Here is a 24,080-nt window from a genome sequence, read left to right as displayed (position 1 = left end):
GTCAGTCAAACACCTGCATTTTTCAGTGGAGGAAGATCATAGAGTGGCCATCAACAATCTTTCCTCTTTGCCTTTACTTAAATAATTTTCCAAACATTTATTTGCACATTTAAGGGTTCCCCATTCTCCAGATGCTGAGACGTCCAGGGGAAAAGATACAGGGATACAACCACCATCTTTGTAATGGGTTCCCACAAAAAGGTCCTTCACCTCAAGCTGCTTCATCTCCAGGTAGATTCACATAGCTTCATTTAAACAGCGTAACTTTCCTAGACTTTGAGAGCTCATTACTCAGGCTGAATAGTTAAATGGATGTTCTCATCAACTAAGTTGTATGGCCACAATGACCTATAGCCACTTAAGTCACCTCCACCACAACACGGGGACCTTCAGCATCAATTAACTCAAATGACTGGCTTCAAGATACTGAAGGAAATAGGGAGGGAGCTATTTTCATTCCTTGGAATTCAGAAAGGGGTGGGGTCATGAGTCACCTGCTCATCTACTTCACACAGGAGGCACTGTCAGCTGTGAACTTTATCACTCAAGCACCACTTCGAGCAACTGGATCATATGCAGCAGATACCACGATGGGGGCTAATTCAAGTTCACATGAGGTAAGAAAACTTTGCAAATCAAGCCAAACAGCCTGGGCTTGTAGGAAGCCCGTTCTGAAGCTCGTTATGAGTACTTTCAAATGTAGGTAGAACATGTTTGAGCAACTTGACAAATCCACAGGTGCTGTACTTGATTGAAAGAGTTGCCTTTCATCTCTGCCCTTTTGGTTTGATTCCCTTTGGTACATATAGCCTGAGAGCGACTGAGACACCTTACAAACAATTAAGCAAACCACTCTGGTAGGAGAGCTGTGAAGTATTTATGCATGTAGGTGGAACTTGTAACAACACCGAGTGGCTATTTTTAATCTATTTTTCTTTCTTTCTTTAGGGCTTAGCAAATAATCGAAATTTGGCAAGACCGGTATGTATGAAATGTTATGATGTGTGTCAGGGGAGTGGATGTTAGGATGAAAATGTGCCATAATTTCAATCGCAAATACAGTGTATACATGGATAAATGCTGATTGTTGTGGTGGTTCACCAGATCTTATAATTTTCATCATCCTGTACCAGCACACTCAGATTCTTACTTTGTTCTTGGGAACTGTTCCATTTTCAAAATGTCTCTCATTACAGATTTATTCCTCCTCCTCTTTGTTCCTTTCTCAATTTGATTCATGGAAATACGGTTGTATGTTAGTATATAAGGTTCTATACAATGTTTTCTGTTTAGGGGCATTCAGGATTTATCCTGAGAATATTAGATTAAAAAAAATTCGGAACTCCAAGGATGCCAGATAGTTTGTCTCAAATGAGAGCAGCTTTTCATTCAGCGGGTTTTACACATGAAAAGCAGGCTATAGTGCGACTGTAAAAATTATATGGAAAAGGCCTTTCAGAACTTATCTTTTTATATTGGGAGATGTACTGAATCCCATCCCCCCCAATAATCCTCCCCAGTGCTGTATCAAAGTTGCAAGAATAAAATCAATAAAGAATTGCAATAATAGCAATAAAGAATAGCAATATGGGATACAGTGGTGCCTCGCAAGACGAAAAGAATCCGTTCTGCGAGTCTCTTCGTCTAGTGGTTTTTTCGTCTTGCGAAGCAAGCCCATTGACGGCTTAGCGGATTAGCGCTATTAGCGGCTTTTAGCGGCTTAGCGGATAAGTGGCTTAGCGGCTTAGAAAAAGGGGGGGGAAAGGAAAAAACCTCGCAGGAACTCGCAAGACATTTTCGTCTTGCAAAGCAAGCCCATAGGAAATTCGTTTTGCGAAGCACCTCCAAAACGGAAAAACTCTTTCGTCTAGCGAGTTTTCCGTCTTGCGAGGCATTCGTCTTGCGGGGCACCACTGTACATTAATTGGCGTGTTACTTCCTATTATTTCTTTGAACATGTATGTTTTTGCACTGATGAATGGCTACCAGTGTTGAAAACAACTGAGCTACCCCTCTTTCTCTGAGAATTGGGAGATGCTCTAATAGTGGTGGCTAATCTTTGGTCCTCAGTGTTTTTTTTCTAGAAAAATAGGTGCCGGTCCTCACCATGAGGCTGTTATAGTAAGTGCCACACTTTTTAACAACAAAAAAAGAGGTGGCGGTATTGCGTACCCTTGAGTACCCCCTGAAAAAAAAAAGCACTGAGTCCTCCAGATATTGGACTCTAGGTCCCATCATCCCCAGCCAGCATGGTTAATGATGATGTGAGTTGTAGTCCAGCAATATCTAGAAGGCTGCAGGTTCTCCATCCCTGTATCAGAGACTCAAGAGTGTGGTGATAATGCCTTGTGTAGGTTGCAACACACCTGCTTTAGTTATTACAGTGAAGATGGACAAAATTCAGAATTATTTGTGTGCCCAGCCGCAGAGTCCCCCACCCGGCGTGCCTAACTACTGAGTGGGAAATGAATGGACACGACAACTGTCTGAGATTCAAAATGGCTACAACTTTATTGATTTCAGATGTAGGAAGCCTTGGCATAGGTATTGGGCACATATCCCTCAACCCCACCCCTGCTGGGGGGCTGAGGCATGACAGGGTCTATTTGGGGGTGAATCCATCACAAAATGCAGGTTTATGCAGATGGCCTCCAAATGCTGAGGGAAGCTCTATGGCCCGCTAGCCCTACTAAGTGGCTCTTGGGACAGAGACTCTCCACCAGACCCTTCTAACAGGGTACCCTGTTATCACTGCCACAGAGAACAGGGGCTGGGTGAGTCACCATTTCACTGCACCCGAATTGGATGAGAGACTATAGGATTCCGCCCAAGTCCTAAACCGCCAAAGTTGTGACTAGCGCTAAGGGGAAGGCAAAACCTGCAAAGCAGGGAAAATTCATTCCCGGCTCCGAATACAGCAACTGTCAAAAGACCACAGCAAAGCCCTCCTAGCTGAAAAGCAAAATTTTAGAGCAGTAATAAACTATTAAAGAAAGGGTGGGTGATGCTCCTGGCTGATTGGATGCTGTGCTGAGGGGTTGGCTGGGCAAATAGATGGAGGATGGACCCAAGGGAATCTTGCCTCCCTCAGGTCCACTCCCCATCCCACCCCCGGGGCAGATTGGCCCCTTTGAATGGATGGGTTTGGCGGGAACCCGTGAGCATCCGCTGCGGTCAAGGAGGACAGGGAAAAACAGCTAAGGTAGCGTGGCGTGTCTGGGGAAAAAGGAGACACCACGTCAGGCCACAACCACCATGCACTGGGAGGATGGTAAGCGGCCATTCTGTACCACTTCTGTTTGCCTGAACAGCTGTTGTAAATCCCTGATGATTCTGGCCATATTGAAGTCCTCTGTAGTGATGGAAATATCACAATATTCAGCAAGAATGGGATTATTACTGATATGAGGCCTATTGTGTTCTCCTCTGCCCTCCCATGACCATCTCACAGGAGGGAGAGCAGGCATGAGTTGGTGGACGTGCCTCCCTGGACAGCGTCATTCTTGCAGCTCCCCAAGTATTGGGGACTGAACATCTCCATTGGTGAACCTACTCTACTCAGAAAGGGTCCCCATGTGATTTAGAACCCAATTCTAAAAGAGGGGCCTGCAAAAATAGCAATGGGGACTTGTGAGAGTATTGGGGGTCATTAGGCTTATAACTGCTTTCCCCCTTGTAATCATAGGGGGCAGGGGGATTGACAGAAAGTACACCATAATGGAACATATAGGCATAGACAGATTGCCAAATTAATATTAAGGGTGTTCATAGACTCCAAGATTCACCATGTATTTGTTTCAGGGTTGTTGTTTTTTAATCCAATCAATTTCTGAATTGCTTTGAGCTCTCTGTTTTGATCTGTGTTGCAGTTTTCAAGCTGATTTGTACAAAACGAAGTTCTGTGATTCTCCATTCACTATAACGGGGAATCTAAAAACAGCTATAACTTTTTCCTCTTTTGGTAAAAGTGGATGAAATTTACTGGCACAGGATTAGCTTCAGAGTGCATTAATCCAGCAAAATTGCAGACAGATAGGTTCTGTGACTTTTTGTGGGGAAAGTAAAATATTACTTTCCCCCATCATGTTTTATTGGGGGGGGGGAGCAGATAGTGGTCTCTTTCTTACTTCATAGCTAATAGGAGGATGCTGAGTGGTGTGCATTCTTGCTTGTACATTTGTTTAAACTTTGCATCTTCACACCAGCCTTTTTCTGGTGGTTATTTATGTCCTTCAATAGGCCTTACATGCCTAGACCTTTACGGGCCTCTGATATGCATTTTAGTGTGAGGCTGTTGAGAATGCTTCCTGCAGAGTTTTGAAGAACGTTGGGTTTGTTTGTTTATTAATGTAGAACATGGGTAGGCAAATTAAGGCCTGTGGGCCGGATCTGGCCCAATCGCCTTCTAAGTCTGGCCCACGGATGGTCTGGGAATCAGCATGTTTTTACATGAGTTGAATGTGTCCTTTTATTTCAAATGCATCTCTGGGTTATTTGTGGGGCACAAGAATTTGTTCATTTCCCCCCTTCAGATTATAGTCCGGCCCCCCACAAGGTCAGAGGGACAGTGGACTGGCCCCCTGCTGAAAAGGTTTGCTGATCCCTGATGTAGAATGTAGATTTTTCTAAAATTAAATTAAACTTGTAACTTTTAAAAATATCCTCTGCTGCTGTGCTTTAAAAACAAACAAACAAACAAACAAACAAACAAATCCAGAGCTCTACAGTGCTCTGTAGGCAACATTTTGGACAACCTCAGTCTTGAATAGCTCATGACCTCAGAGAAACATAGCAATTTATAGGGACACATAGATACAAGGTATGAAAAATTTCAGAAACAAGGTGTCATGAGACTTTGTTTGGCCCCAGTGTAGGAGGGCTGTTGACACCATGCTTCCACGTCAATCCCCCCAATTTGTTTTATTTAACACTCACACAGAACCGATGCACACCCCTAACTAATATCATAATACAGTGGTACCTCAGGTTACATACGCTTCAGGTTACATACGCTTCAGGTTACACACTCCACTAACCCAGAAATAGTGCTTCAGGTTAAGAACTTTGCTTCAGGATAAGAACAGAAATCGTGCTCTAGTGGCGCGGCGGGAGAAGGAGGACCCATTAGCTAAAGTGGTGCTTCAGGTTAAGAACAGTTTCAGGTTAAGAATGGACCTCCGGAACGAATTATGTACTTAACCCGAGGTACCACTGTATAGTAGTAGTAATGCGGTTTCTTTGGGACCAGCCTGCTTCATATATGAATGTTTCCTAGGAGATGGAACTGAAATAGGTTTTTGGTAAGGGTAGAAAAATATTGAATCCAATCAAGTCTAAGCCTACTCTGCATTAGATGCCAGCCCACATGCAAACTCCTCAAGATGTGCTGTGATGTGATCTCAAAGCTGCAAGGTACCCTGAGTGCCTTCCATCAGTTTCAGCTGGTGGCCCAGCATTGTCCCTATCTGGACATGGATAGCCTAACTCAGGCATAGGCAAACTCGGCCCTCCAGATGTTTTGGGACTGGAGAATGGAGAACTGCAGGTTTCTCACCGCTGCTTTATGCAAAGGATGCCTCTATGTGAATCTTGCCTAGCTGCAAGTCTAACCATGGCACTTTAAATTCTGAAGATGCTGGAATGGGCCTCCCAAATTAAACAATTGTCATCTCCATTCATACCAATGTTTTCAGCATGCAGGGCCTCATTGGTAGATCTTAAAAGCCTTGTGGGATCACACAGGGAAAGACATTGCCTAAGGTAACTCAGGGATTCAACAATGTTGGGCATTAAAGGTCCAATTCAGTCTCTTGTAGCGAGCCTGCAAATCACCTGATTTGTGTTCTTTGCAGACTTTAGAATGTTTACTGGGCATCTACAGCATTGCTATAAATATCTGATAGATTGCATTTGCTTGATGTTTCACAAGTTGTGCAGGCCTACCATAAATTGAGGAAGACATAATGTATGGTTTTGTGGGCTTGTTTCTTCCTGGTGTACCAATTTGCACAGAGATGGAAGCATGTTACTTTAAACTAAATATGGTATCAAGGCACCATTAAGTGTTGTGGGGGGAGGAGTGCTTTTGGATAAATTCAAGATTAAACTAAACAAGAAGGTTTAGTTTTAAGACCATTTGTTGGATTGTCTATATCGCTTTGGAGTGGCTGGAAAATAAACCAAGCTGCTTCTTAAAAAACTGAGAATGACTTAGAATTTGAATTAGCTCAAATCAAATCCAAAGAAATTTTCTGGGGGTCCTGCCACCCACCTTTTGTTGTTGTTGTTGTTGTTGTTGTTGTTGAGGTGAACGTTATGAGTTCCCAAATGTCAAAATTCTGAGCTTCAGAATCTTACTTATGTGCTGTTTTATTTTTTGATTATAACCAGAAATAGGTGTCTGGTTATAATTGAGGGCTGTTGTACGGCTAGGGTTTTATAAGAATGACTAGTGTTTCCGGCTTCTCAAAAGCCTTGGGGAAAGAACTTCAGGACTCTCTCTCTCTCTCTCATAACTTTTCATTTGACTTGACAAGATGTCACTCTATATAGCCATGTGGGGTGGGATTGATGGGAGTTGTAGACCAAAACATCTGGAGGGCACTTGGTTAAAGGAATGCAAGCCTGTGTAGTAAGTGCAAATGATACCACTGCCTATTCCTCAGCAAAGTTACAACTGACACAAAGTGTTGTGTACATGTTATGTATGGCTGCTGGGAGGCTGAAAACAGTGAGGTCAAAGGAAAATGAAATGCAGAAGGCATAGATGGTGATGATTAAGTTATTAGCAGTGGTAATTCACAGTTAACAATGGCAATTCAACAAGAGGCTTGAACAGTTTGTCTAAAAATTCTTCTTATTATTTTTACTCTTATTCTTAATCTAATTCTACAATGCTGTTGTTGTCGTTTTTGTTGATGATGATTGGCTGTGTTATCACCAACAACTGTTTTCTGAATGGCCATTGTTAGTAATGCAATTTATCATCATACAGTCATACCTTGGGTTACAGACGCTTCAGGTCGCTAAACCCGGAAGTACCGGAACAGGTTATGCGCAGAAGCATTGAATCGCAACCCACGCGTGCGCAGATGCATCGCTGCAGGTAGTGAACGCTGTGGGTTGCAAACGTGCATCCTGTATGGATCACGTTCGCAAGCTGAGTGTCCACTGTACTTAATTTTCCTCTGACCTCACTTTTTACACCCCTCCTCTCTAAACCATATGTCTCTCTCTCTGTGTGTATACACACCTGAAACTCTGATTAACTGGGCTCTAGACTACAAAAGATAAGATCAAAATCCTTCAGAGTACCACAAGACTCTGAGCTATATCCAATATTTCTTATCCAGTACAGCAAAAGTACTTGCACAAGCAGATGGGTGAGTTTTAATGTTGCACAGCAGAGGGATTGAATGCAACACTTGCACTAGCAGGAACTCATTATGCCATGTTTCACCTTCTCTTGCACAACAATATTTTGCCAGTGGAAGAAGAATAGTGCAAAGTGACTTTAATTTAGTGCTACATTAGATAGAATCCTTCTTGTTTTTACTGAAGAGACTAATGCAGTTACTGGTTTAGAAATGGAAGCTCTTTGAAATGATCTATTAAATTGCATTTTCAGTCTGTGTTTTCACAAGGCACGGTATATTGTGATTATAATAATTTACATTATGACAATATAAAGTGCAATGCAATCTCCTACACAGATGTTGCATGCTTCCTTTAAGACTGGTAAACATTATTGTTCACTTTGGCTCCAGTGTTCTCTCAATGCTAATGCCTGAAGTCGTGTACAAATGAAATTGGCCACAATCCATATCTATCCCATAGCTGCTTGAGAGATACTATGGTTTGATGTGCTTTCCCTCAAGCCAGCTTCCATCTAATTTGGCAACTTAAGTCACATTCATTTTGCATTTAAATTACGGCTTGTACATTTGAGATAACCATTGCGCATGTGCATTATTTTGACTGGAGCATGCCCAGTGCTCATGTGCACACATGTAAGCACTTCTTTGTGGGTATGAATGGCCTAAATGGGTCATCATAGTCATCTTCATTTTACTTACTTTTTTTTTTGCATATGCTGCTATCTTGCCAAGTTCAATTATAAAGTAGTTTTTAGTGATTAAACTTTGAATAACGTTTTCTGTGTGATGCTTCCAGTTTCTTTTGGACCTAATTTGTGGTTCAGTATATTTAAATAGAGACGTGGGTGGCGCTGTGGGTTATATCACAGAGCCTAGGACTTGCCGATCAGAAGATCAGCAGTTTGAATCCCCGTGACGGGGTGAACTCCCGTTGCTCGGTCCCTCCTCCTGCCAACCTAGCAGTTCGAAAGCATGTCAAAGTGCAAGTAGATAAATAGGTACCGCTCCGGCGGGAAGGTAAACAGCATTTCCGTGCGCTGCTCTGGTTCTCCAGAAGCGGCTTAGTCATGCTGGCCACATGACCCGGAAGCTGCACGCCGGCTCCCTCGGCCAATAAAGCGAGATGAGTGCCGCAACCCCAGAGTCGGCCACGACTGGACCTAATGGTCAGGGGTCCCTTTACCTTTACCTTTATATTTAAATAATTAAATAAATGGTACTAAAAACACAACTGTAGCAGCATCCTGTCCACTGTAGTCCATCCAAGTCCAGGACTCCAATGCCTTGAAATTAAAACATTTATTCCTTGCAAGTTCAGTCCAGTGTATCTCTGCCTGTTGCACCAGGTTGGGGGACTGCTGATGAGAAGCCTCTCATAAGCCCAGGCACGTCCAAAGTCCGTTTCGGGGGCCTAATCCGGCACACCAGTTGGTTTAATCCGGCCCCTGTGGCAGTTTATTTCCTGGGGTAAAATCCTAAAAAACCCTCAACAACTCCTAAAAATGGCTCAAAAACTTCAATCCTAAAGAAAGCTCAACAACTTTGGTTGGCTCTTTGTTTTTTTTAAAAATATATATTTATTAGCGGTTTTCTTTAATTACAGTGCCAAAAAACAAAACAATATCACAATATCACATCTCTTAACTTAATTTTCTTAACTTCTTTGGACTCCCTCACACCTCCCGCTCCTGCGTTCTTGTCTATGAAACTTTGTCCAGCAAATTTATCCCCTTGTTTCTATTCTTATTAACTAATTTTCCAATGTTATATCTCAAATTTTAAATATCTTTTGGCTCAAATCTTAACACATTGAATATAACTTAGAACTTCCAAATATTAATATTTTCTTAAAGTTTAACTTATCTTCATAATTCACTTCCTCTAGCTTAATGGTGCCCAGTTGTTTATACTCTAGCATCCTTCTTAACATTCATACAGTTTACAATATTTTTGTAAATAGATCTTGAATTTCCTCCAGTCTTCTTCTATCGTCTCCTCTCCCAGGTCTCGGATTCTGCCAGTCATCTCCGCCAGTTCCATGTAGTCTATCAGTTGCGTCTGCCATTCTTCCAGTGTGGGTAGATCTTGAGTTTTCCAATGCTTGGCTACAAGTATCCTTGCTGCTGTTGTTGCATACATAAAGAGGGTTCGATCCTTCCTTAGCACCTTCTGGTCGACAATGCCCAGCAGAAAGGCCTCTGGTTTCTTAGGGAAGGTATACTTAAATACCTTTTTCAGCTCATTATATATCATTTCCCAGAAAGCCTTCACTCTAGGGCAAGTCCACCAGAGGTGAAAGAATGTTCCTTCTCCCTCCTTACATTTCCAACATTTATTATCAGGCAAGTGGTACATTTTTGCAAGTTTGACTGGGGTCATATACCATCTATATATCATTTTCATAACATTTTCTTTCAAAGCATTACATGCAGTAAAATTCAACCCAGTTGTCCACAACCCCTCCCAGTCCTCAAACATGATGTTATATCCAATATCCTGTGCCCACTTTATCATAGCCGATTTAACCGTTTCATCTTGTGTATTCCATTTTAACAGCAAGTTATACATTCTTGATAATACCTTGGTCTTTGGTTCTAGTAATTCCGTTTCTAGCTTCGATTTTTCCACCTGGAATCCTAGCTTTTTGTCATGTTTAAAAACTTCTCTAATCTGAGCATAGTGTAACCAATCCCGCACTTTGTCCTTCACTTTCTCCTGACTCTGCAATTTCCAATTATCTCCATCTTTTTCTAATATTTCCCAGTATTTCGGCCACTTGGCCTCCATATTAAGTCTTTACTGGGCCTTGGCTTCCAATGGTGAAAGCCACCTTGGAGTTTTATTTTCCAATAAGTCTTTGTATTTTGTCCAGACATTAAACAGTGCTTTTCTGACAATATGGTTCTTAAAGATCTTGTTAATTTTAACCTTGTCATACCATAAATATGCATGCCAACCAAAAACATTGTCAAAACCTTCCAAATCTAATACATCAGTGTCCTCAAGAAGCAGCCAGTCTTTAAGGCAGCAGAAAGCTGCTGCTTCATAGTACAGCCTTAAGTCTGGCAGGGCAAAGCCCCCTCTTTCTTTCGCATCAGTTAGTATTTTAAACTTAATTCTGGGCTTTTTGCCCTGCCAGACAAATTTGGAAATATCTCTCTGCCACTTCCGAAAACACTCCATTTTGTCCACAATCTGTAAAGTTTGAAACAAAAACAACATTTTTGGCAGTACATTCATCTTTATAGCGGCGATTCGGCCTAACAAGGAAAGTTTCAGTCTTGTCCAGCTTTCTAGATCTCTCTTAATTTCTAACCAACATTTCTCATAGTTATCCTTAATCAAACTCAGGTTTTTTGCTGTTATGTTTACCCCTAGGTATTTTACTTTTTAAACCACATTTAGCTCTGTCTCTTTCTGAAACCTTTCTGACTCTGTAACTGTCAAGTTTTCCCCCAACACCTTAGTTTTATGCTTGTTTAGTTTAAATCCCGCCACCCGACCAAACTCCTGAATCAGTTGTAATGCCCTTTTCGTACTAGACTCTGGCTCCTGTAGGGTCAAAACTAGGTCATCTGCGAATGCTTTAAGCTTTGGTTGGCTCTTTGGTCGGCTCCCTTGGCCCTTTACTTCATCAGATCTGGCCCTCTTTGAAAAACGTTTGGATACCACTGCTTAGCATCTTGAATAGCCTCTTGAAACTGTCCTAATGCCATTTTCTCTTTTTAAGGAAGGGGGCTTTAGTTTGTTCCCCCCTCTCATTGCTTTGCCTTTTTTAAAATACAAAATAGTACATGAAATGGTAAAATTCCATAAAAGAGAAGTTTTTATGGCATCACAGCAATGTGCAGAGGCTGTTCAAGGGAGAAATCAGAGACTATTCATTATTATTCACAAGGACAGGGCTGGGGAACCTGTGGCCTTCCAGATGTTGCTGGACAACAGGTCCCATCAGTATTTATTATTTCCTTTTTATTTATTAAATTTGTATACCGCCCTTCATCCAAAGATCTCAGGGCGGCTCACAGCATCATCCCTGACCATTGACTATGACAGCTGGGGCTTGCCAGAGAAATCCACAAATTTGGTTTAGGTTTAAGGATTAAAATACAACGAACTCTTTCCTAGCTAAAAAATATATATTGAGAAACCGAGTAGCCTGATTCAAAAGGGTAAAGTTGATGGCTAGCTGCTGGAACAAACTTTGGCAAATGTTCTGCTGATTCAGCAGAGCTTTCCCTTTCTCCCCACCTCAGTGCACCATCAAATTCCCAGAACCCCCAGGACAGCGCATGGGGAGAGGAGAGGGGACGCAGAGGTGGTGTGTTCTGTTTTGCAGGTTGAGGCAAAATGAGACCATGCCACACGCCCCTCCTGCCCCCCTGCCCCCAGTGCCACAAATTTCTTACCTGAATGAAGTGCCCATTAAGCGCCGGCTTCCAATGAGCGCTCACAAGAGCTCACCAAAATCTCCCGAGAACTCATGTGTTCTGTCACCTTAGTGAATTTTACCTTCAGCTTTATGTTTTTTTTTAATATAAATATTTTTATTGTTTTCACATTTTCCATAACATCCATATTTTATATCTTTTTTTTACAACTTCAATTTAACCTTCAGACCTCCTCCCTTCCCTCCATGGGTTTCTAAAATAATTCCCAATTAACTGCATGTTATTAATATACCAATTCTTAATCAAATATGTAAAAAAAATAATCCTATAATAAACATTCACAATACAAGCTCTTCAAAATTCTGCCAATAATTTTAAGTGCTTACAATGGTCTTTTAAATAATTCAAATATTTACTCCATTCTTTTTCAAATAATTGATCTCCTTGGTTTCTGATCTTTCCTGTCAGTCTTGCCATTTCTGCATAGTCCATTAGCTTAATTTGCCAATCTTCTTTTGATGGTAGTTCTTCTTGCTTCCATTTCTGGGCTGGTAATACTCTTGCTGCTGTTGTTGCATATATAAATAATTGTTTATCTTTTCTTGGTAGCTCTTCTCCTATTATACCTAACAAAAAGGCTTCTGGTTTCTTAACAGATGTATATTTAAACATTTTCTTTAACTCATTATAGATCATTTCCCAGAACACCTTTACTTTATCACATAACCACCACATATAGAAAAGAGTAAAAAGAAGTTCCTTCTTTTTACATTTCCAGAAACATTTGAACTAGTTTTATACATCTTTGCCAGTTTAAAGGTAAAGGTAAAGGTACCCCTGCCCGTACGGGCCAGTCTTGCCAGACTCTGGGGTTGTGCGCCCATCTCACTCAAGAGGCCAGGGGCCAGCGCTGTCCGAAGACACTTCTGGGTCACGTGGCCAGCGTGACATCGCTGCTCTGGCGAGCCAGAGCTGCACACGGAAACGCCGTTTACCTTCCCGCTGGTAAGCGGTCCCTATTTATCTACTTGCACCCGAGGGTGCTTTCGAACTGCTAGGTTGGCAGGCGCTGGGACCGAGCAGCGGGAGCGCACCCCGCCGCGGGGATTCGAAATCTTTGCCAGTTTGCTTGGTGTTAAATACCAACAATATATCATTTTCATATAGTTTTCTTTCAATGCACAGCATGCAGTCTTCTTTAACTTTTTCAGCTTTATGTTTGATTGGCTAAACTTGCACTGGTAGTCCCTTACCTTTTCCTCACATTTCATATTAGTAATAGTAATAGTCACTATTAGTAATAGTCACTGGCAAACAGTGCAACAGAACGTGACAATCATGGCTGATTCACATGGTGATTTCCAAATGGATAGCTCTTTCCATCAGGTTGGACATGGTGCAGTAATTCCGTCTTGTGATGTCAGCATGACGCCACAGGGTTTGAAATCCCATCATATCTTGCCTCGTCACAGTTTCCAAACAATTCCAGCAGTATGTTGTGAAGCACTAGACTAATTCCAGCATTGTGCTACAAAGCACTGCACCACATTGATTATTGTGTGGGAAGTTCACCAAATTACCGTAAAATTCAGACCACAGAGGCAGAACAACATAATGAAATTGGGCAATTGAAGGAGGCGGAGAATTCCTTTGTGATTCATCCAGTAGAGACTTCTGAGCAAATCAGTCAGGCTGTGTGTGCTCATGTTTCTTTGGTCTGTCGCCATTGTGTTTTAGCATGAGCCTGGGGAAACGTAGTTTGCCACAACAGATTACATCATTGTTTATTTATGTTATTATTTATTAATTTGCTGTACCTCCTTTCATCTGAGGATCACAAGGTGGTTTACAATATACCTAACATAATAACAAACAAAAACTATAACCCTTCCCACAGTTTAAAAGGCCATAGATTGTTTAATTACCCAAAGGCCTGGAAGAAGATGAATGTTTCTGCTTGGTGCCTAAAGATAGGGATGTGGGTAGTGCTGTGGGTTAAACCACAGAGCCTAGGGCTTGCCGATCAGAAGGTTGGTGGTTTGAATCCCCGTGACGGGGTGAGCTCCCATTGTTCGGTCCCTGCTCCTGCTAACCTAGCAGTTCGAAAGCACATCAAAGTGCAAGTAGATAAATAGGTACCGCTCCAACGGGAAGGTAAACGGTGTTTCCGTGTGCTGCTCTGGTTCGCCAGAAGTGGCTTAGTCATGCTGGCCACATGACCCGGAAGCTGCCTGCGGACAAACGCCGGCTCCCTCGGCCTATAGAGCGAAATGAGCGCTCAACCCCAGAGTTGTTCACGACTGGACCTAATGGTCAGGGGTCCCTTTACCTTTACTAAAGATATGGCACGAAGGTGCTAGGCGATCCTTCCTAAACAATACTTCTTGTTTTGCCACCCTCCAGACCTCTCATAGAGGAGGGAAGAAGAGCCTCAGATGATGATTGCAGGGTCTGGGTAATTTCATAAGGAGAGACGTGGTTGTTGAGGTATTGCGGTCCTGAGCCATTTAAGGCTTTACACTCATACCTCGGGATAAATACGCTTCAGGATAAGTATTTTCTGGTTGCGCTCCATGGCGACCTGGAAGTAACAGAGCGCGTTACTTCCGGGTTTTGCCACTCACGCATGTGCAGACAGTCAAAATCACGCGCATGCGCGGAAGCGGCAAAACGTGACCCGTGCACGTTCTGTTCAGGATGTGAATGGGGCTCCGGAATGGATCCCGTTTGCATCCGAGGTACCACTGTATAGGTCAAAATCAGCACTGTATTGGTCAAAATTAGAATTGTGCCCCTGGTCTTCCCATCTCCTCTCTTCCCAGGCACATCTCCCCTCAAGAATAAACAACAGTAACAAAACCCCACATATTTTTTTTTAAAAAACCACACAGAGTTAAAACAATTGTAGCAGTGAAGCTGCCAGATGCACAGATCTGAACTTGTGCAGCAAGGAACAAGCTGTTTCGCTTGTTGTCACTGATAGACTTGTTTTACTTTTAATGAGTCCAGGAGGCTGGAGCCAGAGTCAGGGCCGTAGCAGTAGCTGAGTCAGGAAGATTTCTGGAGCCGGAAGCCCAGTGAGCTCAGTGAGGAGCTATTAACCCTGCAAAAGCAAAGAGGAGTCGGAGACTCATATATCCAGCTCCTTCTCTACCTGCTCTTATGCTGAGTCATTGTTTGCAACAGGTCCTCCCTTCTCTACCTTCCCCAAGTGTGTGTGTGTGTGGGGGGGAGATCCCTACTTTGGGAAGTGATGCAGAGGGCTCACTATCAAAGAGGAGAGGTCTCATAAGGACTCTATTTGGCTAGAAATTACACTCAGAGAAATGTTTCCTGCTTGGGGTTGTGAGGCTTGACTCTAATAAATTTCTGCTTATTCGTTTCTCTAACTCTTTAACACTTTTTCTAAAATATGCAATACAAACAGGGCAGGTGTTTTGTGAAGTACTGCATTGCATCAGTGAGAAATCACCAAATTGCAGAAGCAAAACTTTTCCCCATTTTATGCTATATCATTCATTTCCCATCCTATTTGTATATATGCATGTTAATGGCACCCTCAAATCCCCATGTCCATTCATTTATTGTTGCTTTTTTATATCAGCACAAAGAAGAAACTCCTTTCAGACTCCTCACAATAAGAATACTGAGAGCCAGGAATATCCAGAAGGCAGATATTTGTGAGTATCTCTGTTGCTGCCAAATATTCCCTCCTCCTAGAGCTGGGTGGGCAGACTTGCAGATCTACTTTGTTTTTGCTAGAACCCTGAGGTTGATCAACCACAGCCAGGTACAAAATTGTGGCTCAGCTGGGCAGCCAACCTTACCAGCTTAACATGCAATGAGGCTTTTCTTTTTCTCAGTCCAGATTGAAGCTGGTTTTGGGGGGGAAATGCATCAAAATACAACACTGCATAAGAAATGCCAGGATAGATACAGGATATGTATGGATTGGGGCTAATGTTGTGTGCACCCTGCTTCCCAAACCAGTGGTGGGAGCGCACTGTATGCAGAGTAAACAGAAATGTGTCCCACTTAGCCATATGCTAAGAATTAAGGAACAGGATGCCTTTGTGCACATGATCAAACTGGAAATTTGTGTTTAGTAGCACAGTTGAGCTCTCAAGCCTTTTCACAGAAAAATCCACTCCAGCAGAATTGAAGTTGTGGCAGAGACTGTCATAGCTTTAAGAAATATGGTTTATTGACATATTTACAAGATCAGTCTGCATGGAGAGAGTCCAGATCTTACAGCATGGTCATTTCAAGTAGGGCTTGAACAGGAGTCAAAAGCATCTCTCCCAGCCCGCCAGCCTTCAGCCATCCTGCCCAAGATGGATCTCTCTCTCCCCCCCCTTCTTCCCAGCACATCTTTCTAAAGACACCTTTTTCTTGTCATCTCACACCCAGTTACCCTGGCAATCTTCTGTCTGCCCAGGCCCAAGATTCCTCTTAGATGGGCAAATTATTATTTATTTATACCCCGCCCATCTGGCTGGGTTTCCCCAGCCACTCTGGGTGGCTCCCAACAGATTAAAAACCTTTTGTCATGTTAATGCCTCTATCCCAGGTGAGGTTTGGAAAGGAAGCTTAGCTTGTATTTTTCCACTGGCCTGCAATCTTTGCTTCAGATAATGAAAATTTTACCGTTTATTAATTTCTAGGGTTTTTGGGGTCCCCAAAATGTATAACACTATTGTTGAAGTTGCTACTGCTTTGGTAAATTGAGCATTCAGTCTTCATGCAATGTCTGCAAAGGGTTCCCTTATTTCTGGAGTGGGTCTATCGGCAAGAGAAGACTTGTCATGATCCCTCAGGATCCTGCTGGCATCTATATGATGAAGGATGAACATGGACAGAGTCAAGGTAGACCACCAGGGTCATCTGAAAGATACTTTCTACTTGACCTTACACAGGGGTAGCATTCTGCCCACACTGCCACTTCCCTTACAAAGCTTGCACAGTGGCAGCTTCTCACCAAAATCTTATGAAATTTTGTGCATTCCGTGAGGTCTCATGAGATTTTGGTGAGATCCCGCCAGAAGCTGCTGCTGCCTCTACTCCTACTCCACCAATGGAGCAGTGGGTTGGAATTTAGTGACTAGGAAGGCCGTGATGCTTCATTTTCTTCTTCTTCCAAAACCAGGATTTGTATTTGACACCAAAGTGCTTCAGAACAAATCAAGCTGTTTTCTGATGTACGAAATCAGGCTGTGAACTGAATCTTGTGGTTGGTGCACACCCCAGTTCCATACCACAGTAATCATGTTGCAAAGGAAATCCACACTGTCCACCAGATTCCATGAACCTTCAAATGACTATTCTCATCCAGCCTTTCTGAATAATGTTTGATTGTCAAGGGAGTCCTTTAAAAACAACTCCATTAAAACAAAAAAACCCCTAAATTTATGAAGCTCCATGGAAAAAGCATCCTTAATTTTAATGGCTCCCTCCCCCCATTCTCAAAAGATGGTTCCTTATGGAAAAGGTTGTCTTCTTGGGTTATATGTAGAAAACAAGTTATTTCTGGTTACGCTGCAAATGTTTGGCCCCAGTTATCTCTGTGACTTCCTTTCATTTTAGACACCTGGGGCAGACAGATATGTTGTCCAACAGGCAGAATACTTCATAGCTATTAGGAACATGATACAGTATGTGCCCCAGTGACTCCACCACACTTTGTTTCCTGCTTATAGCTTAAAGTAATGACTTATTAATTGTAATAATGAGTCAATTGCCACTCTGTGACATTACAGAAACATGAAACATCTTAACATTGCTGTTTCATATATTGTTACACGGGGACGGCTGTTGTGTCATTTGGCAGCAACACAGGATCCAAAGGCAAGGTTTGATTTCCTAATCCTGCCACCCACAGGGACAAGGAGAATGTGATCTGATTTGACCAATGGTTTCTCTATGTTCAAGTAGGAACTTTGAGTTTTCATCCACTATTCCCACATTCCTGCTCCTCCTTGCTTCATGGGATAAAGCCTTCTATCCCCCACCCCACTTTTGGACTTCAATGGTCATCCTCACATGTCATAATGGCCAAGCCCAGTTTTCTGGTTCATTGTGGTTCTTCTTGTGTGTCAGCAGTGTGCTGCTACATGCTCCGTGATCATTCCCATTTTGCTGCTCACCAGGAATGAATGGGAGAAACAAATTAGGAAACCACAAATAAGCTTGGCTTCCTGTTTCCTCACATCTGAATGCCCCCTCTCCTTTCCCAATAAGCCAATTTGTTATTGTCTTATGGCAGCCTTTCACAGCCTGGCGCCCTCCAGTTAACATAAGGAAGTTCATGGAAGGAAAGTTTCCCATCCCTTTCCTCCTTCCCTCCCACAATCAGCTTCTTGTGCTCCAGCCTGCACTGTTTATGAAGGCCCACAACCCACCAGAGGATTTTAGGGGCACAGCTGGCCATGGGGTAAGGCAGGTGGAGGGAAGAGTATTATTTCCTTCTCTGAACTTTCTTGTTTTTGGATCCATGCTGATGAGCATTAAGTGGGATAGAAGGGTGGGGATGTGGCTGTTTTAATTAACACCCAAGGTATTACATATTCAAGACAATGCTAAATGAGTGTGACTCCTCTGAAGATTGCAGCCGCCAAGTGATTCATTATTGTTGACTCACATTGCTACATGGCAATTAATTACCAGTCACTGGACACATACGAGTTCAACACTCTGCAAAATGTCTTTTCTTGTACATGTAAAAATGCAAAGCTCTTAAGTGCCGGGTAGTGATGACAAAATGATATGCTTATTAGGAAAGAGGTGATGTAATCGGAAGCTGCAATTATGTAAGAGAGAGACCTAAAGATTGAGACAAATGGTACAGGTGGATTCTTTCAAGCCCTTTATGAAGAGGTATTTTTAAACCTTTGGCAAAAAGTATATAATACAGATTGCATATAATATCTATATAAACAGTATATATTATTTACTGTATATAATACGATTTAAGGACACTGGAATTTTGGCTAGTTTGGACATTATTGTTGCATGCCACCCCAATCTCTGTGTGGTGTGAGATGGACAGCGGTGACTGTGGTGTCTTTATGATAGATGGTTTATTTACACATATATACAACCTGAACCTATGATGGAGGGGCTCACAGCCTTAATACCCCAGAAGGCCTTGATTCTCTCTGTCAGGGGTGCTTCTCAGCCAGAGGAATACATAAGGCAGATAGTTAAATATCTGTTGTCAAAGATAACACAGTCACTTCTACAGCTCTGGACATCTACACACACCAATAGTAGTAGTAGTAGTAGTAGCAGTAGTAGTAGTAGTAATAATAATAATAATAATAATAATAATAATAATAATAATAATAAATTATTTATATCCCGCCCTCCCCAGCCAAAGCTGGGCTCAGAGCTACAGTGGTGTAGCATGGGGATGGCACAAGGGCAGTTGTCTCAGGCTCAAAATTATTAGGGCCACAAAATTTCAACACCCAGTGCTGCCTCAATACAGCTGTGCACTTCCAATGCTGGGCTCTGTTAAAAGCTGCTTCTCCATGTGAACCAGGAAGTGGCCTTTCCAGTCAATGGAATGACTCTTATTTTCTTATCTCTGTTGCTGCTCTCTCCCGGGTGATGTGGATGCTGTTAGACAGTTGAATGTGCATGCTAACCTCCTCCATTTCCCTCCCTCCTACCCTCTCCTCTGTGCAGCCCTGGACACTGGCAACCCACGCTATGCTACTGAATGGCTAGGCAGCTATTTCCAGGTCTGTGCTCTATGGAGCAGTTGTGGAAACAGGGCCAGCCCTCCCCACCAGTTTGTGTACCTCCCTGCCAATGGGCTGTGTGCATGCAGCCCATGATGGTGCCTGCTTGGAAATTTCCTTTGCACATCCCTTTTCAGTTCCTTCTTAATTCTGGGAGACAGTGGTGCAGGGGAGGGTGGGGAAGCACCCAGCCCTTCACTTGCCTGGCCTGCCTTTTCCTCCTCTTCCTCTAGCTCTGAAGCTTGCCTCCTGCCTCTGATTCTTGCCTCCTGGCTGGTACCGGTCCCCACCAAACACTACCCCCCATCCCCTGAGTCAGACTCCAGCACCCTTCCCTATTGCCCTCACAGACCTACAATTCCCTAAGTGGTTTAACAGACAGTCCCTCCTCCCGGGGGACACAGGTGGCGCTGTGGGTTAAAGCCTCAGCGCCTAGGACTTGCTGATCGAAAGGTCGGCGGTTCGAATCCCTGCTGCGGGGTGCGCTCTCGCTGCTCGGTCCCAGCGCCTGCCAACCTAGCAGTTCGAAACCACCTCCGGGTGCAAGTAGATAAATAGGGACCGCTTACCAGCGGGAAGATAAACGGCGTTTCCGTGTGCAGCTCTGGCTCACCAGAGCAGCGATGTCACACTGGCCATGTGACCCGGAAGTGTCTTCGGACAGCGCTGGCCCCTGGCCTCTTAAGTGAGATGGGCGCACAACCCCAGAGTCTGTCAAGACTGGCCCGTACGGGCAGGGGTACCTTTACCTTTACCTTTACCCTCCTCCCAGGAAACTGTACTGTAGCTCTGGGAGGGGAATATGGGTCTCTTAACAAACTCTACTTTTTTTTGGGGGGGGAACCATGACTGGTTAAAGTGGTATGATACTGCTGTAAATTTATAATGCAGACAAGGCCTCAGTAATACTCTATCTGTTTCAGCATTGAAGGACCCCCATATAATTTATCCTCTTATTCTACAGTTACTGAATCTGATTGCTACGTGTGTCTGTCCTTGCCAACTGCTACAAGTGAAAAAGTCCGGACCATAACTGTTTCCAACAGTAAAAATCCAGTGTGGAATCAATCCTTTTGCTACAGGATTGACAGCCGTGTAAAGGTGAGGCCATGTGTATTTTTTTTCCACGTTGCTCATTCTAATTAGGTTCTCTTAACAAATGAATCTTATATACTATTCCCAAACTCATTCTCTGAGTCTGGGACGACATCTGCATGCAAGAGGGAAGTGGCAGTGGGTTTGGAGGAACTCAAAGGGTTGCAGAAACCCTAAAATATATTTAGTGAAAAAACCTGTGTGTGTGTGTGGGGGGGGGGGCAGACGGACAGGGCACCCACCACAAAACAGTGTAGTAAAGACTGATCATGCTCAGCAGACATGGAATACCAACTTTTAGGTGAGGAGGGGGTTTGAGAAAATTGGGGTAGAGGGGTAATGGAATAGAATATCCTGGACGGAAGGCTGGCTGGAAGCCTGAGCAGGAGCAGTCCACACTGCAACATCTTACAAGGGAACCAAATGGATTCCACCCTGAATGAGCATAGTGACCCAAAGCATTCAAAATAATAATTTAAGCAGTATGCAGGCAAAATGTGGTAATCCCCCTTTAGTAATCCCCCCCACATAAGATGAACTCCCAAAGTGTGCAACACTGTTGATTAAAATTAAGAATTTCATTCATTTTTTCAAGTTTACATTTACAAACGCTGTTAAACAAAACTAAAATAAGCTTACAGACTCTCTTACAATAGCAATCTTCACAAGGCAGTTTACAGAGTGAAATAAAAGCAAACACATTGTTCAAACAATATAAAAGCACAGCTTAAAATTATATAAAACAATAGAAAAATAGCAGTCTCCAAAATCTCTTTACCTGCTTCTGAAAAGAGAACAGCAAAGAACAGTTGACATCTGAAAACACAGCTTCTGGGGGAGAGGCCTATAAGTTTTAGGAGTGAGGAACCAGAAAGATAGGCTGTTTTATTTACATATCCCTCATGGACCTAAAGAAACAGAACTTGCATACGCTAGCCTGCATAGTTCATTTGTCATTTCTTTGAAACTCAAAATACAGGTTTCTAAAAAGAATTATTATCACAATGTGTTTCTATTACTAGAATATTCTGGAGCTAAAAGTCTGTGATGAAGATACATTCACCAAAGATGACCACCTTTTCACAGTTCTCTTTGATGTCGGTAAACTGCAAACTGGGCGAACTAGTCGTGTGAACTTCAACTTGAATCCAGCGGTGAGTGGTGAAGTTACACTGAGAAATATACGTACAGTGAAACAACTGCATGCCTGTGACATATTGGCTCAATTTCCATGGAGCACTAAGTTAAATTGTTGCTTAAATGACATTACTCTTGCTTTGCTCAGTTTTCTAGTTCTGCAGTTGCAGTGAGCTAAGCCATGGCTCATGGTTTATCTCCTCAAGACAAACCAAAGGATGTAGCCCTCTAACAAACTTTGTGGTTTGTCTGGAGTGAGTCAAGCCATAATCCTGGGTTCAGATGATGTGCTATGCCAACCATGGTTTAGGTCTCTGCATGGCAGAAGCAGCAGGACCAGATGAGAGAGCAAAGCAGATGGATTTTCCTATCTGGGAGCCTGGATGCTTACATGCATTTATGCTAAGCATGACTTAGCAGTACATGTGAACCAGCTCATTGCATTATTGGACTTTACCCTGCATTAGATACTCACTTTATTGCATTTCGATTAATGTGTGGATTTTTAAATAACATTTCCGGGGCACATAGGCTGATATGATAATGACCAAAAGTGTGAACATCTCAGCAATTTTGGTACGCAGAAACTGAGTTTTGTCAACATTTGGTCATTTGTGTGCATTTTAAAGAGTAAACCTGTTTACTGATTTTGCTCATGTATAATGTTGATAGCCAAATTATCGCTTAAATGCTTTTTCAAAATTAAGCTCTCTTCAAAGTTTAGATTACAATTGGGCTGAATATAACATCGAAGTTTTTGCCTTTTAACTTTGAAAATCATGGAGCTTGTCAGTGGGGAAAAATGAAAATCCAATATATTCAGGGTTGTCTAGTTAATTTATTTTTATTATTAAATATGGAACTATAAAATAAGTCATTAAAGCTTAATTGTACAGTATTAGAATCCTTTAGAGTGAGTATGACAAAATAATATTGTGTTTCATATTGTTACAAACAAGATATGTACTTGCTACTTTACTTCGCTGCTTTTAGAAGTAACTTTTGCAACAACACATTTTCTGGACCTGAAGGAATAATTGAATTATGTTCAGATACACAAGTGTGACTTCCCAGATGTAAACTTGCATTAGCTCAGTTCATACGTAAGGGAAAGCCATGGTTTACTGCTATGTTTATACATCTATTCAATCCCCCTCTCAACTTGTTTTGTGTACCAGAGGAGATTGGAAGACATTGTTCCCGATTTAGAAGAAGTCAGTATTCCTTGTGACATCTGAACTCTGGGAACTGTGGATTGTTTAAACCATGGCTTGAGAACAGTCAAATCCTGGTTTAATTTCACTAACCATAATTTAAACAAATCAAAGTCCCCCAAGTCTGAATGTCATGGGGAATACTGGATTGTTCAAAATTGGAAATGGAAGCTTCCTGTCTCCCCATGGGTATGAAAGGAGAGGAGAAATAGTGGGACTATTTAGGAAGGAACTAAGGTTGTAGCATCCAAATAGTGTCTACATTGATATTAAAAGACTGTAAACACTTAAAATGATACTTATGATAATGAGGCATACTTTACTTTCTACTCTGCAAGTTGTGAGAAGGTTAAAGTGCCAAAAATAAAATATTATCAATGGATATGTAGAAAAGGAGATTTTGTATAGGGAGGAGTCATTCTTTTTTCTATTTTTTTTTTTAGACACAGGAAGAGTTGGAGGTAGAGTTCACATTACAGCCCATGTGAGTACAACTCTTAATATTGCAAAGACTCTATAATTTATGTGCAGAATCACATCAGTGCGGCTATAAGAGGAAATTATAATTTGTGTGTTTGTGTGTAACACAGATGTTGGGGAGACTGTGGATGTAATGGTCGATTAGCAGGGCTGCTGCAAACACATTTCTTGCGTGGCTTAGGAATCTGTTATTTGCTGGTGTGTTTGCCTTGGTGAGAGAAATTAGCTGTGCTGAGATTAGTCAATGAAACCAAAAAGAGGCTCATTTTTTTTACCATCAGCATTTGAGCTGAATTATGAGCATACAAACGGGACACAGGTGGCGCTGTGGGTTAAAGCCTCAGCGCCTAGGACTTGCTGATCGAAAGGTCGGCGGTTCGAATCCCTGCTGCGGGGTGCGCTCCCGCTGCTCGGTCCCAGCGCCTGCCAACCTAGCAGTTCGAAAGCACCTCCGGGTGCAAGTAGATAAATAGGGACCGCTTACCAGCGGGAAGGTAAATGGTGTTTCCGTGTGCAGCTCTGGCTCGCCAGAGCAGCGATGTCACACTGGCCATGTGACCCGAAAGTGTCTCCGGACAGCGCTGGCCCCTGGCCTCTTAAGTGAGATGGACGCACAACCCCAGAGTCTGTCAAGACTGGCCCGTA

The 24,080-nt window shown here is 42.6% G+C and overlaps 1 protein-coding gene across 1 annotated transcript in view; it reads left to right on the top strand.

The window, feature by feature from the left end:
• The first annotated feature begins 510 nt into the window (after window positions 1-510).
• The window catches only part of LOC309357609 (cytosolic phospholipase A2 epsilon-like), a 55,073-nt gene continuing 31,503 nt past the window's right edge, over window positions 511-24,080 (top strand). The window contains exons 1-6 of the mRNA XM_081889920.1: window positions 511-617; window positions 949-981; window positions 15,372-15,447; window positions 20,474-20,610; window positions 21,627-21,758; window positions 23,399-23,439. Of these exons, the coding sequence (XP_081746046.1) occupies window positions 591-617; window positions 949-981; window positions 15,372-15,447; window positions 20,474-20,610; window positions 21,627-21,758; window positions 23,399-23,439 (446 nt within the window). The 5' untranslated portion in view covers window positions 511-590. The remainder of the gene's footprint in view (window positions 618-948; window positions 982-15,371; window positions 15,448-20,473; window positions 20,611-21,626; window positions 21,759-23,398; window positions 23,440-24,080) is intronic.

This window comes from Podarcis melisellensis, assembly GCF_964234715.1.
Source record: "Podarcis melisellensis genome assembly, chromosome: 1".
In the NCBI taxonomy this organism is placed as follows: domain Eukaryota; kingdom Metazoa; phylum Chordata; class Lepidosauria; order Squamata; family Lacertidae; genus Podarcis; species Podarcis melisellensis.
The sequence above is the reverse complement of the archived record's forward strand: the minus strand, read 5'-3'. Positions and strand labels throughout refer to the sequence as shown.